The sequence below is a fragment of the Anopheles coluzzii genome, chromosome 2 (genome assembly GCF_943734685.1).
Source record: "Anopheles coluzzii chromosome 2, AcolN3, whole genome shotgun sequence".
In the NCBI taxonomy this organism is placed as follows: Eukaryota; Metazoa; Arthropoda; class Insecta; order Diptera; family Culicidae; genus Anopheles; species Anopheles coluzzii.
The window spans coordinates 110,467,265-110,481,614 of NC_064670.1; the positions used below are offsets into that span (position 1 = coordinate 110,467,265).

General features: G+C 47.4%; 2 protein-coding genes across 3 annotated transcripts in view; both read right to left on the minus strand.

Annotated features, from left to right (window-relative positions):
* LOC120953008 (elongation of very long chain fatty acids protein 6) overlaps window positions 1–6,677 on the minus strand; it is a 41,964-nt gene extending 35,287 nt beyond the window's left edge. Inside the window, exons 1-2 of one of the 2 annotated variants that reach the window (XM_040372655.2) lie at window positions 6,559–6,677; window positions 3,030–3,570 (exon numbers count right to left, since the gene is read on the minus strand). In XM_040372655.2, coding sequence (XP_040228589.1) covers window positions 3,030–3,202 — 173 coding nt within the window. In that variant the 5' untranslated portion in view covers window positions 3,203–3,570; window positions 6,559–6,677. Of the gene's footprint in view, window positions 1–3,029; window positions 3,571–4,913; window positions 5,077–6,558 lie in introns of those variants that run through there. The other variant, XM_040372654.2, reaches the window with a different exon arrangement.
* A 1,851-nt stretch (window positions 6,678–8,528) lies between these two features.
* LOC120953682 (guanine nucleotide-binding protein G(f) subunit alpha) lies at window positions 8,529–13,672 on the minus strand. Its single transcript, XM_040373841.2, has 5 exons — window positions 13,175–13,672; window positions 9,876–10,212; window positions 9,546–9,812; window positions 8,965–9,484; window positions 8,529–8,885 (listed from the first exon to the last, which is right to left on the minus strand). The coding sequence occupies exons 2-5, from the start codon at window positions 10,073–10,075 to the stop codon at window positions 8,718–8,720; spliced, it is 1,155 nt and encodes a 384-aa protein (XP_040229775.2). The 5' UTR covers window positions 10,076–10,212; window positions 13,175–13,672; the 3' UTR covers window positions 8,529–8,717.
* Between the last annotated feature and the right edge of the window lie 678 nt (window positions 13,673–14,350).

The following is a 14,350-nucleotide window of genomic DNA, read 5'->3' on the forward strand; positions in this document are numbered from 1 at the left end:
CTCAAACGGTCTGTGGCATGACTTGCTGGCCAAATGCTGGGTTTTGCTGTGTTGCGTGATGGAAGAACCCGCAGCGCGGCTTAAGAAGCGTAAACTGCAGCTTCAACCAGAGAGAAACAGAGAGAGTGTGGGAGAGGGTTGTTGGCAGGGAAATAAGGAAATAAAAATATGGCTATCCAAAAGCACGGTTTTGGTTCAAGGTGGTCAGACACTCTTCTCGGTACAATACAACCACTACACGCGGACAAAAAAGCGAACGACCGCAACGTGCAGTAGCATTGATGGCCTTAAAACCAACGGATTACGACAAGAAGCAGTTATCCTCGACAATTTAACACTTAAAAAGATACCCCACCCCAGATCTTGATCAATCAAAGCGGTAGTTCCGAGTTAACAAAAAACAAAACCAAAAACAAGATCCTCAAGATCGACTTCTATCGGACAGACACAAACAATGGCGGGCAATTAGGCATTTATTTTCTTATTAAATCCCAAACAAATGACTGTTAGAGCCTGCGCAATCAAAAATACTAACGAGAAAGATCGACACAACAACAACAACAGCCCCCCAAAACACACAAGAGTTCAAGATCGTTCGCGATCCAAACGTCATTTGGCGGACTGTGTGTGGTTTGTTCTCTCTTTCTTTATGCTGTCCGTTCGGTTCCGGCTTAGAGGACGAGCCCCTCGGAATTTAAGGTGGAGCAGCAGCAGCAGCAGCAGCAGCAGGTTGAAGATGGTTCGAGAGCCAGTGGAAGGTTCCAGCCGATTGCGTCAAAACAGACAACAACAACAACAAACAGGTTGAATTTATCAATCGGGCTGGGCTTTCCCTCAGTCAGGACACTTCTCGATTGTGCGTCAATTTTGGAATGTATTTTCCCACACAGAATGAAATTAAATCCGAATAAAGTATTCCAGATATTGTGATTCGTTTCCAGAGCTGTCGAGCTGCAGTTTTTGTCGATTTGCTTTGATGCTTTCTTTAGGAAAGACAGAGTGTGATCATTCCCCAATGACGCACTTTCCGCCTAACCATCTTAAATGAATGGTTCTTTGCTCAGTTCATTTGTCTGGACGCTTTTTTCCGGGTACGATAAATCCATCGGGTGTTTTCCATTCACTTTTGCCGCCGTAAATAACGACCTCCATCCATCCATTTCACTCCTCTCCCGCGCGAGTAGCGCGCACTTATGCATGCCACTTTTACGTACCAAGGACGTTTGGGTTTCCTCTTCGCGTCTGTGGTCTGTGGCACCATTGGCGACGTGCTCCGTGTGCCAAAGTAGACAACAAATGACGCCGAAGCGGGGAAGGGAAATGTACCGCGACGCGAAGTTTAACGGTGGTTTTTAGCGCGGTTTTTACCAGATGCACAGTCAACTTAGTCAGTTTAGTTACAAAGCTAACCGGGTATCTAAATGGCGCTTTTAATCCTATTGTTTTGATGATTAATTTAGTCTGTTTGTCCATTTAACAGGGGATTTTTAATGCTCTTTATGTACATTGTTCTAAATGAACATCAATTATGTTTGAATGTATGAGTTGAAGATTAATTTGATACGGATGGATGCGTAGCTTAAATACAAACTTAACGTCCATCTATCCTGGAGCATCTCATAGTGCAGTGGACAACTGCTTGGACTTCAGAACCTGGGATCGCGAGATCAAATCCCGCCAAGAACGATGGTGGGATGGAAGAGAATATACTGTTTCTTCTGGAAAAATCTTCTGGATCTCTCTGCATATTATTCAAGACATCTTCACAATAAATCCCAGAGCTCTTCTGAGAAATAGCAAATTTCTGTTTATAAATCTATGCTGGGAAAATGTGTTCAAAAAATAGTGCTACCAATTTAACGTGTGTCTGGTCCAAGAAAAATCATCGGGAACCAGTTGTTTAATCTTCCTCCTACTGAGAAATTTGATAAGACACACATTTTGTCAGCATTTAGAGACACATTTTCAATTCCATTCCAAAGCCCACACACATTCCAAATGAATGTGGCATGTCCTCCTTATCCTCTTCGCATCGTCTCATATCTTCTGAGCCCACGAGCTGTAGTAGCATCAACATCCACACATCAACAACATTGCAATCAAGCGTGTTACATTCGTTTATCTGTTCCGCATCGTTTACCACACCCGCTCCTTTCGGGCATATGATGGTGTGTTGCATGATGGTGGGGTTTTTGAACTCAACTCCACCGAAAATGAGAGCAAAGTTACGTAAAGCAACATTTCTCGTCATGATCTGTAATTGTGTTGCGAAAATGGTCACAAACTCTTTCAAATCCAAAGTGTAGTAAGATGAAGCCGCCTCCTCTCCCGATACGGGCACGGTCTCATTGTTAGTGATGTGCTGTATGAAGCGCACCCACGGCTCCGATCCGACTCCGACTATTGTTAGTTCTATTCCGACTCCGGCAAAATGGAACCACTAGATCCGCCCAGAGTCGGAGTCGTTCGGAGTCGTCCGGATTCGGAGACGACTCCGACTCCGAACGACTCCGGACGACTCCGGCTCCGGGCGACTCCGGACGACTCCGAACGACTCCGGACGACTCCGAACGACTCCGAACGACTCCGAACGACTCCGGATGACTCCGACTCCGGGCAACTCCGGACGACTCCGAACGACTCCGGATATTGCAGCGCGGACCTACCTTCCGGAGCCGATTCCGAATTTATCGGAGTGGGATCGGAGTCGACTCCGGTTTTTTGCCAACTTTACTCATCACTACTCATTGTGCAAAGAGCTATCAACTCCATTGGAAAATGTTGAAGATTTCTTCGATCTACACGCAACACATGCTCAAAAGAAATATATTACATTACGAATTTCTTTGAAGTTTTTGAAGTCCTATCATCTTGTCTATCCAGTCTTAACGTATCATACCAATCGTCGTGTCATCTCCATGGTCCCATCGAAGTCTCCAAAGCCCTAAAACTGGACTTTTTATGTGATGTCTGTCACTTCCATCAACTCATCGTTCCCCTCGCTTGCCATCCCGATTTCTTCGACCTACCTTGGCCTGTTTTGCATGTAGTACTGGCCGCCAAAGATGACCGCCATGTAGATGCCGCAGTAGTAGAACACGTACGTCCAGTTCTTCACCATCCAGACGCGCGTGTCCTGGTGGATGAACTCATTCTCGAAGTCGAAAATGTACGAATAGTTGGGCGTTATTTCCACATTCATCTTGAGGCCGCGCTGCAAACAGGACGTTCAGGATACACACACACACACTCACGGTACACACTTACACCGACACAGTCACTGCAACAACACGCGGTTCTTCCCGTTTTGCCGGCAGGGAGCGATTTGCGCGGCCTTCAAAAGTACGCGCACACACTTCCACACTTCCACACACACAGACACTTGTCAATAAATATTATCCTAGCGCGATCGCGAGCACCAAACGCGTATGTGTGTGGGGAGGGTTACAAGCGGTAGCGCTGTAACCTAGCACTTGTTTACCTAATGATTAGACGTTTTGCGACACTTTCGATCATACGGACAACCGGTTGCCGTGACGGACACCTCGGATTAAAACCGACTTTTTATTCCTGTTTCAAAAACCAGATTGCCAGAGGAGGAACAGAAAGAGATAAGAATAAGGATGGTTAGAATATTTAGTTGAATAGAAGCTCTTAAAGGACTCTTAACGTAAGCCGTTTCTCTTCTAATCTCAGGAGCAGGTGCGCCGTTCAAATCACTTCATCAAAGTAGTCTTTTCAAACGGAGAACGAGTGGATCCTTTCGCTTCCGGTCGAGTTGTTCCTTCGGAGGAGAAAAGTGTCTTTTTAAAACAAAAGAAAACCACTCCAAGCTACCAACCCCAGACCTTTCCACCCTTCCTCTCCTTCACTATCGATCGTATTTGCTTTCTTCGCGGTCAATAATCCGTCCTTCACAGACAATGGTCGGAGGAGGGAAACAAGTGAAAATTGCTCCAGCCGGCAAATTCTTCTTTCCAGATTGGAGCCACACTCACTCAAACACACACACACACACACAGATAAGGGAAGTTAAAAAAAGGGAAGCTGCAGGAAGGAATGCAATTTTTGAATGAAAGGATGGTGGGAAAATGGAAGAAACACACACACAAACACATACACACACAAAATCGGCTCTTTGGGGATTCGATGAAAATCGCATCCTTGGATGCTGCGCTCCTTGAGAAGAGAAGAGAAACTCTCTAATGCCGGCTTCCGTTTTGCCCCCCCCCCGCCGGACTCTCCCGCTCTGGATTGCGTTCTCTTTCTCTCCCACGGACTCCTGGCTTGCGCTCCTGCTCGCACCACATTCACACAGCTATCCTGTTATGTCACTGATAAAGCATACACGTGCTCACACACACACAGACACAACCGGGGGCGCCCACAGACCACGTCCTGCGAGAAAGATTCGCAAGTGCACATGTCCTTAGAAGATTGCAAGCACACACAACTGCCATGGATGAAGAAGGTGGAGGGGGGAGGCGACTGGATAACTTCCGGTTTTGTGGGGGAATTGATCGTTCGTGGTGTATGTGTGTGTGTGTGTGTGTGTGTGTGTGTGTGTGTGTGTGTGTGTGTGTGTGTGTGTGTGTGTGTGTGTGTGTGTGTGTGTGTGTGTGCTACAGGATATTTTTTAACACTATCACAACCACACAGCTTCCTTCTCAAACTACTCCAGTTCCTGTTCTTTTTTCCAGTTTTCCTTCTTGCTGCTGAAGTGTGGCCTCTGGCGATGAGGAGTTTCTTGGGCACCCTTATTTTTCCGGCCTTAGGGCACCACTCTCACACACACTGCTCACAAACACCACCATGCACTCCAGGGAAGTTTGCACGAAAAAGAAGGGAACGGGAATGACAAAAAAAGACGAAGACTCCAAACTACACAAGAACAATCACTAGTATGTACGAACCGGGTGGTGTCTCCAGGTGGCCCAGCGGTGATCGAGGGTTGGGTGGGAAAGAAACACACACACGGTGCGGCGTTGTGCGAAAAATCGACCACGGGTGGTTTCGGTTGTCCGACGCAAAATGAACCTCTCGGCACGGCCGACACACGGTTTTAACCAGCGGGCCCGCGTTTGACGTGTGCGAGAGAGGCACAAACGCGCGCGCCGGGCAGCCCGCACACACACGCACACACCAACACTGCACTGAAAATTCTCTGAAACCGGTATAGAGAGAGGGAGCGCACGAGCGAGACAACCAGTGGGCGCGAATTTATCGGGCGATGAATGAAAATCTGCTCAGCAGCAGCGCTTGCGTGTCTGTGTGTTTGTGAGCGTGCGCTCGTTTGGCCACGCTCTCTCTCTCTCTCTCTCGCGATTTATAGGCTTTCTCTTTCACACGCCGCTCTCTCGAAGTTCCTGTAGCTCGGTGTGTGCGTGAATGATAACGTTGTAGGGCGCTTATATGTGGCGTGATGATTCACCCCGCGCCTCGTACGCACGTTACCACACTCTTCCGGATACCTTTTATCCACTCGCACACACCGACACGAAAGCCTTGCTCCAGCACAGGTATCAAAAAAACGGAAGAGAAAGACAGAGAGAGAGAGGAGAGCGAGCCACTACCACTACCGACCGACCGACCGTGCAATAATTCAGCAAATTTATTTACTGCAAAAATAATCATATGCAAACGTGTGTGCTCGTCGCGCACGATTCCAGCCAAGTCTGCAAATTCCTGTCTACGCGCGCACACACACACACACACACACGCACAAGCAGCGTGCAGTGTGTGCGTGTGCCCGTATTTTGCAGCGCCGGATGCATTTCAAATCATTTCTGCCAAAAATTATTCACAACGGAAGCTGCTGCCACAAATTAGAAAGGGGTGGTCGGTGAACACACACACACCAATGAAGTAGCGGGATGCAGGAGAGTGACAGAACAGAAAAGCGGCGATGGTGACACACACAGACAATCTGTCTTGCCGGCACAAATCGCAAGAAAACGTGCTTTGGCTGCTAGTTTGGGGGGCATTTTTCTTCCGGCTTTTCCACTTCCGATGCCATTGCAAAGTATGCGCTGAGCTTCATGGGCAACAGTACTTTTTTTTCTTTCTTTTCGGCTCGGTGTGTGTCTAGCGCGGTGTTAAAGCACTCCAGCAAAACGGTTGTTTTACTTCCAATCCACGTTAATCCATCCATCCTGGCGCCCCGCCGGCACCACCTTTGAACGGTGACGCTAGACACGCTTGCCTTCTCGCTCTGGCCACCAGCGTACGTACGTACGAGCACGTCTGAGAGAAAGCGAGAGAGAGAGAGAAGCTATGCGAAAAGTGTGGAACAGCAATAAGACCAGCAGCAGCAGCAGCACACAGTTAGAACACGGCACACGGTGGAGGAAAAGCGCGTGATGCCACTTTCAGCCAGTGTTGGGCGGCTGGCGGCCGCCCCGTTTTCTCTTTTCGGGTGAAAGCGCACACGTACACACATCCACTCCCACACACACACACACACACAAAATCGGTAAACTTTCTAACGCGTTTTCGTTCGTTTCGGTTGCCCCTTTTTGCTAATGCTAAGCGGTTTTTCACACACACACACACACACACCTGCTAGGGAGAGAGTGGGGAGATGTCACACGTGCAGCACACACAAGCGGTAGCACAACTTCATGCACACCCGCAGCAAACACGTTTGCGGCCGCAGCTGAAAATTTGGCAGCGAATGGGAAGGAAACCAAATTTAACAGCCGGAGCGAGAGAGAGAGAGAGAGAAAAACATGACAGCTGACGGTTGGCTGTCTCGGTCGCGTGCGTGTGCGCTCTCGCTCACGCGAAACGTCTGACGCTAGGAATGTGCGCGTGCTGGCTCTCTCTCTCTCTCTCTTTCTTTCTCTCGCTCTCGTTCGCGATAGGGTTTCTCTTTCTCGTGAATAGCGGACGTTAAAAACTGCAATCAGTCCGCTGGCGGGTGACATTTTATGTAAGAATTTTTTTGTTTATTAATTTATTATAAAACTTAAAAATCTTTAAAATATTATGCTAAAATATTATAACATTTGGTCCACGTACTGACGAGCTATAACGCTGTAAATAATGTGACACGTGAGAATATTATTGCAGTTTCAAATTCGCACGGTTTTTTCCACCGTGCACTAATGATGGGCGGGTCGACTCGAACCTGTCGGGTCGGAGTCATCCTAATGCGACCCGGGTTGTTATTTCAGATCCAGTAGGTTCAGTGGGTGCGTACAAACGGCGTCCACGGGCTTGCCCACGCTCGAATGCAGAGCCGATGGCATACGATTCTATCTTCACCATTAACATGAGAGAGACAGAGCTTATACCACGAACGTACCCGAAAGGTGTGCATGCTTCACTCATCCGGATCTAAAGGCAAGGACAAGGCAAAAGAGACACAGAAAAAAATCCTCACGGCTACACATGTCCTCTAGACGCGTTGTCTATGCGTCTCGCTCGGTATCACAGCGGCATACGGCAGGTAAGCAGTACAAATGCTGCTACCTGATACGCACACATGTTTATCGAACACAACTATTCGGTTCGACTCGGTAAACTTCACGAGGATGCCGGAACAAAAGGGCGCAGACTTTTTCATGATTTTGTATGACTTCGGCTGTTTTGGACTTCTCGTGTAGGCGCTCGCAGTAGGTTCACCAAAGCATATACGACCCCGATCCGAAGGTACATCAAGTTCAATACATTCGTACGAGTTCGGTAGGTTCATACGAGTTCGATAGGGTTATACGAGTTCGGTAGGTTCTTACAAGTTCAATAGGTTCAGTAGGTACTGTGGGTTCAAACGAGCTCAGGAGGTTTGATGGGTGGATTCAAGATTGGTAGGTGCATACAAGTTCGATAGGTGCATACGAGATCAGTAGGTTGGGTTGTTTAACAGACGGCAAAAAAAGTGTTAAGTTAAAAGTGAAAATGTAAAAAAATCTATTTTTATCTATCACAGGGGTCTCCAAACTACGGCCCGCGGGCCGTATGCGGCCCTCAAGAGCTTAAAATGCGGCCCCGATGACTTTGCCAGATTTAGAATAAATATTAGGTTATTTTGACTTTTTCAAAAGAAATTGTATTTTTTTTACATTTCTTAGACAAAAATCAAGTTTAATAACACGAATCTGTTCAAGTATCGTTGGTATTTTGTTATAAAAATGAGATTTAAACTTTCATTCATCAATTATAGGTAACATCAAATGGCCCTCAACATAGTGATTTTTGAAGCAATGCGGCCCGCGGGCTGAAAAGCTTGGAGGCCCCTGATCTATCACATTTGCCGTCTGTCAAGCAACCCTCCTAAATAGAGCAAACTCTCTAGTTAGCATTAGTGATGGGTAAAATGAATCTCAAAAGGGAGCCTGTTATTGCAATCGTAATCCCAATAAGAATCCCAATCTCAATCGAAACGCAATCCTAATCCTAATCAGAATCCCTGTCGAATCTCAATCCCACTCAGAATTGTCGATGATCCTAATGGTCGATCCATTAGTGGAGTCGTATGACCCATCACTACAGTGCACCTCTGAGACAATTTTAAAATAATTAACATCTTTGTTACTGTTTTAAAATCACAACGGTACAAAAAAGTATATTTAAACAGAATTTACATACAAAACAAAAGGCACAGCACACCGACACTGACCGATGGGAACGTACGCTTAATCCAACGCAAAAAACACGCAATAAATAATTTCCATAACGTAACAGCTGCGCCACGTACTACAACCGCTGCTTTCCACTTAAAGTAAATCCATCTTGGAAAGGTTTTTCGTCAGTATGATGTTGTGCACATCGTTGAAAACGGTGCGCACGTTCTGCGTGTCCGTGGCGATGGTGAAGTGGAAGTAGCAGGTCCGTTTGCGCCCCACAAGATGCGACGTTCTTCGCGGTGGTTCGTTTGTAATGTCCTGTGGGGAGAGCAAAAAGAAACGGAAAACCTTTTAGTAAACCTAATCTCTTCAATTTGCAATTCCCGCATCCACCTACCACCAGCTTCGACCGGATGAAGGAGCGCGTCCGCGTCAGCTCATCGTACAGCTGGTCCTTGTCCGCGAACGCCACGTAGTCGTCGTAGTCTGGGAAGTACGTCCGGATCGATTGGCCCGCCAGCAGCTTCTGCTCCAGCACGTCCTGCTTGTTCATGAACACAATCACGCCCGTCTCCGCCAGGAAGCGATTGTGCCAGACGCCCCGGAACAGCTCGAACCCCTCCGCCAGCCGGTTCTGTTTCGGGTCTTCGCGCAACGTCTGGTCGAACCCACCGCACGAGATCAGGAACAGCACCGCCTGCACGCCCTCGAACGCTTGCATCCACTTGCTGCGGTGGTGCCGCTGCCCGCCGACATCGAACATGCGGAACTCCTGCGTGCCGCCGCCGAGCGAGCCGGGCATGCGCACGTTAAACCGCACCTCCTGTATACCCGTCGTCGTTTTGCGGCAGTTCAGGATGTCCCCGTTCGTCGGGATATACCCGGGCATTGAGATCTTTTCCACGCGATCGAGAAAGCTGGAGAACAAAGAGTGTTGACGATTCGTGTGGGATCCCTTTTAGCCTAGGAAACACTTACTACTTCGCACTGTCGATCAGCTGAAATTCGTTCGAGCGTTTGTAGCACCGCTTCACACCGGCATCCGACCAGAGACGTCGTACGCACCGGACGTACTCGGCCGAGAGATTCCAGGGCGCTTGGGGACCCATCCGGAGGATGTACTCCGCGCACCGTTGATTGGCGATCGAGTCGAACTCCAGCTCGAGCAGTATGACCTGCCGCACCAGCTCGTAGATCGACTCGTGTATGTTCTCGTAGATGTCCGACAGCTTCTCCAGCCGTTCACTGTTTTGGAGATGGAAGTCGTCGTTATTGAATCACTCAAACTAATCCTTCTCGATCACTCACTCAAAGCTGTAGCTGTTCTGTATGTGCAGGATGCGCATCTGCTTGATGATGGTGGTTTTGCCCGATTCGCCCGCGCCGAGCAGCAGCACCTTGACCGGGTCGCGGTACAGCTTGCGCATCTGGACCACCTCCTTGGAGGATTGCTTCTTCCGCGCCTGCAGCTCGTGCGACGGCCGACGGAAGCAATCGATCAGCAGCATGATCGGTGTGTGATCGGTGTGTTGTGGTGATGCAAAATATAACGCAAACCTGCGGTCCTGTGTGCGATTCGGTCACCCACAACCGAATGGCCGACGATGCTCTGGCGACACGGTGTTAAAAGTGCGCGAAAAGTGACCTACCGATAGAGAGCAAAACACACAAAAAAAACGAGAGAAGAGAGAACAAAAATGTAATTTGTGTAATTGATTTTTGGCACGGCACGGGGGGGAGTACGTGTACGTGGTTTTGGTATTCGGCTGGCTGGGCACGATCGGATGGGTGATTCGTTATCGATGCCTGTGGGAGTTGACTATCTGTGGACAACCGGAGCGGTGCCGTATATCGCACCTAGCCGATCTTTCAATGCCGCGTGGCGAGGAAGTGATGCTTATGGGGGAGGGGGGGGGGAACTATTCTGTCCTTAAGGCTGCCCCCTCGAAAGATTCAAATCAAAACCCCACCGGAACCGATAGCGGTGCACGATCAATGTTTAAGCCTCGGAAGGTAGACACTCTCGAGTGGCGGGGCTGGATATGAATGACTCAACGTCGCAGAATGTGGCTTTACATGATGATGTGCAATCAGTGTCAGGTGATATGACCATTCTTCCCGGGTATGTGTCTGTGAAGTTGAGCGCTTCTTAGGAAGTAAATTTTGGGTTACCACAAGATTGAGCACAGAAATCGTCGTCCAACGCTGGTTAGTAGTCAAATCGAAAGTGATTAGCCACGGAATAATGGATCTCTCTCTCTCTCTCTCTCTCTCTCTCTCTCTCTCTCTCTCTCTCTCTCTCTCTCTGACTATCTCAAACCTCATCAAGAATTGGATTACGAACTGAATGATTACGATGAACGAAGAAGTTGCATGAAGATCCATTTATGATCAATATTGGAGGCTACTGTCAACTTGCTCACAACTGGTCCTGTTTTTCTGATTGGTAATTAGATTTTATATTCTACGAACACACTAGAGTATTTTCTATCAAACTCTATATGTAAGCGATGTTCTAAATGAGTATAACCTTATATTTCTGTTCAACTTGAACTCTTCTATTCTAGCTCTCCTTTTATCCTCAACCCCGACGGAGAATTTAACGCTTACGACCATCGCAAATCGAGGAAATATAATAATGATGTAACATACATACTCTTCTTCTTATTCTTCTTATTGGCTTAGCGAACTAATCCGGTATCACGCCGCTTAGCGCTTAGCGACTAATAAGTATCACGTCGGCCGAATTAACCAATCAAAATCCCAGTTCTTGCTACGGTGGGATATGATCCAGTTGGGAATCGATTTTTTCCGGTCTTGTAGGAGCCTGGGTATCTATAGAATAGACCACCAGTACAACCCGCACATGATAAATTTAAAGGGCAATATGTTATTTACCCTTTGCGCAATGCAAGTAGCTGTTTTTCAATTTACAACTAGAACTTTCCCTTTTTTATTAGGAGTCACGTACAGGCTTCCCTGTAATCACTGCGTAGAGAAGGTAGCATCCATAAAGCGCTTGATCGCTAAATGGATACTTCGAAGGAGCGAGGAAGTCGCCAGTAGCCACTGAGGGGAATTGGTAGTGGTAAAGCATGCTTTAAATCGGTCAAATGATATTGTGGTAAAGCTCCAAAACATAAGTAAATCTCCTTAATTTGAACATTTATTTTCTATAAAATTATCTAACGAGGACGCATCCACCAGGATCCTGTAGCACAGACAGAACACAGACAACCTGCTGATTAGAATCTCTTCCCCGTTCCCCCAACGGCAACCGTACAAGCCCCCCTCCAAGATACGATCTTTACGATCGTATCACGACCAATGCAATCGATGCACTGCAATCAATGTCGGATACGCTATCGGTGCAAAATCCAAATCGTGACAAATTGAAAGTATTTTCATGGAACTATATCGAAACCCTCCCGCGTCGGTGCGACTTTTGCGAAACGTTGGACTTGTTTTATATTTACAGCAAAACAGCACGATGAGCTTCAGCTAAATAGATTCACACTCTCTATCATCGCGCTACCGGATATCACGAACCCATCATCCTCATATCGCCTTATCGCGCGTTGTTAATCAAACATGGCGCAATGCAACCAAACAACAGGACAACTAATTGTAACCGATGTTGTTGAACAGATGTTGCCGTATTCGGCACACCGCTGCTGGATAAGGCAAGCACACATCAAAAAGCTACCCCCTACTCCCAGGGGCTCTTAGTAGCTCCAGGGCCACACTCCTCCGCCAAGTCTCGTACACATCCCCAGCTCATCGGGATTGATCGGAGGCGGGTTTTGATATGGCAGTTTGCAAGCACATCCCAGTGTTTATCGTGTCCTACTGCTGTTGTCCTCCCTCCCCCCAGCTCTCTATTTGAGTCATCCCGCCATCTTCAAGTGGATACAAACATCGACAACTTATCGGCAATGTAAGCGCCCAGATAGATACAAAAGAGTAGGGCAGGCTCGTTTTACATCAGCCATACACACTGGGGCAAATTGGGTCTCCGATTCATGCGGTCGCACTGCACTGACGTCAGGTGCTTTTCATTGAAGAATGGATGTTTCCATCTCTCGCGCGCGCACACACAAAACATCTGCCGGAAGTCTTGTTGCGTTACATGTGTGGCGTGCGTGTGACGTACGCTAAAGTGTGATGAGTCTGTGTGTACCCGGTTACACCTGATACGGCTCGAAGAAAACGCTCTTCATGTGATGTTGTCCCAAGGGTCAATGGATTATATGAGTGCAGCACGATTGGGTTTCTGGGAATGTTTAATCCACAAGGTGATAGATACTTTGCCTCCCGTTCAAGTTCAAGTCAGGTGTGTTGATGGAAGGTCAACACTGCCCAACCACTGCACTAGTTCGCAACCACTCACGAACCATTTCCTCATAACTCATAACAGGGATCAAGTAGATTATAGATCTTGCTAGCGAGAATCGTTATAGTCACTGGGGCAGAGCAAGTGCAGGGCATTGGATGTGGTGTAGCTGAGGATGACTTGTATGAAGGGATCAAAATGCAATAGAAAGCTTTACGCGATGAATTCATCATTGATTGGGTATTGGGGTTGGAAAGAATTGATCATCACTTACCTTCGTTTATGAGTTTGTTATTCAAGATGCACTACGATGTCGCCGTTTGTTTCAAAGCAGAGGTCAGCAACTTTCTGATTTGATAATAAGATTGTCCTAAAACACAGGTACTCGCAGCGTAACAGGTATCACGCAATATAGTACAACGATTGGAGGTCATACCATTTCCCAAGATATCACACGCATTTGCACGCTTCTTACGATGCACCTTTAGCATCCATTTTGATTATCCATACATACGAATTATAATTGCTTATTCTTAGTCTTAGTACTTAGAACTTTCTCGGTAACGCAAAACCTTATCGCTTACAGCACTTCACACATATCTGTTTACCAAAAGAAGCAGTCCAATGTCTGCCTTCTCTTCTCCACGATTACACACCTTTGCTTATCGTCTACTCGCGTGAACCATCGCGCAGCAAAGCAAAACCGTTCCGGCCCGTACAACTTCCCGCTGTGTACTAACGCGCCAACGGTCGTGAAAAGTGCTGATCTACCCCTTTACCGGTATCGGTTAACCTGCGGGTAGCAGGTGGGGGGTGAAGCATTTTAAGGGAAAGTACACGTATCGACCCATTATCAGTGCCCATCATCATCATCATCATCATCCCGCTCTTCATCACACAACACAACAGAAACAGTGGAGCGATAGTAGTATTATATCGCACCCACACCGAACCCCCTCTATCCTCCCTCTCGATCGACCTTACACACCAACACCGTACTACACTTGTGTGTGAGTGTGGGAAGAAGCATGTCACCTGCCCGTTTCTTTATGGGCGGGTGTCTCTCCTTGAACGCGCTTCTTCGAGCCATCGAAACGCGCATTTTATATGTTGTAACGCTTTTCTTGCCGAACCTTTGTGTGTGTGCGTTTCCAAAGGGGTAAAATAAGGGTTTGTTTACGTTACGTTGTCTAGCAAAAAGGGGGGCTTTGGGTTCCATAAACTGACCTGCACGTAGCCCCGTTCGATGAAGCAGACATGCCTTCGCGATGATGTGATGCTTTTGTTAGAAAACCTTTTCTTAAGTGCAAGTACATTATACAGCACCAGATATTGAGTAATACCTGCTAGAGATAAATCCCTTTTATAGGAGGAATTAATCGGAACAATAAAAAAATCCCCTTCGGGGTGCAACTGATCCACACAACAAAAGAGACGCGCAACAAACGCT

Bases quoted from the DNA above. Each gene is read 5' to 3' on its own strand.
- LOC120953682 (XM_040373841.2), bottom strand. From the start codon at position 10,075: ATGCTGCTGATCGATTGCTTCCGTCGGCCGTCGCACGAGCTGCAGGCG. The intron at 9,485-9,545 runs GTAAGTGTTTCC...TTTGTTCTCCAG, and splicing joins CTGATCGACAGTGCGAAGTA to CTTTCTCGATCGCGTGGAAA. The intron at 8,886-8,964 runs GTAGGTGGATGC...CTCTCCCCACAG, and splicing joins TCATCCGGTCGAAGCTGGTG to GACATTACAAACGAACCACC.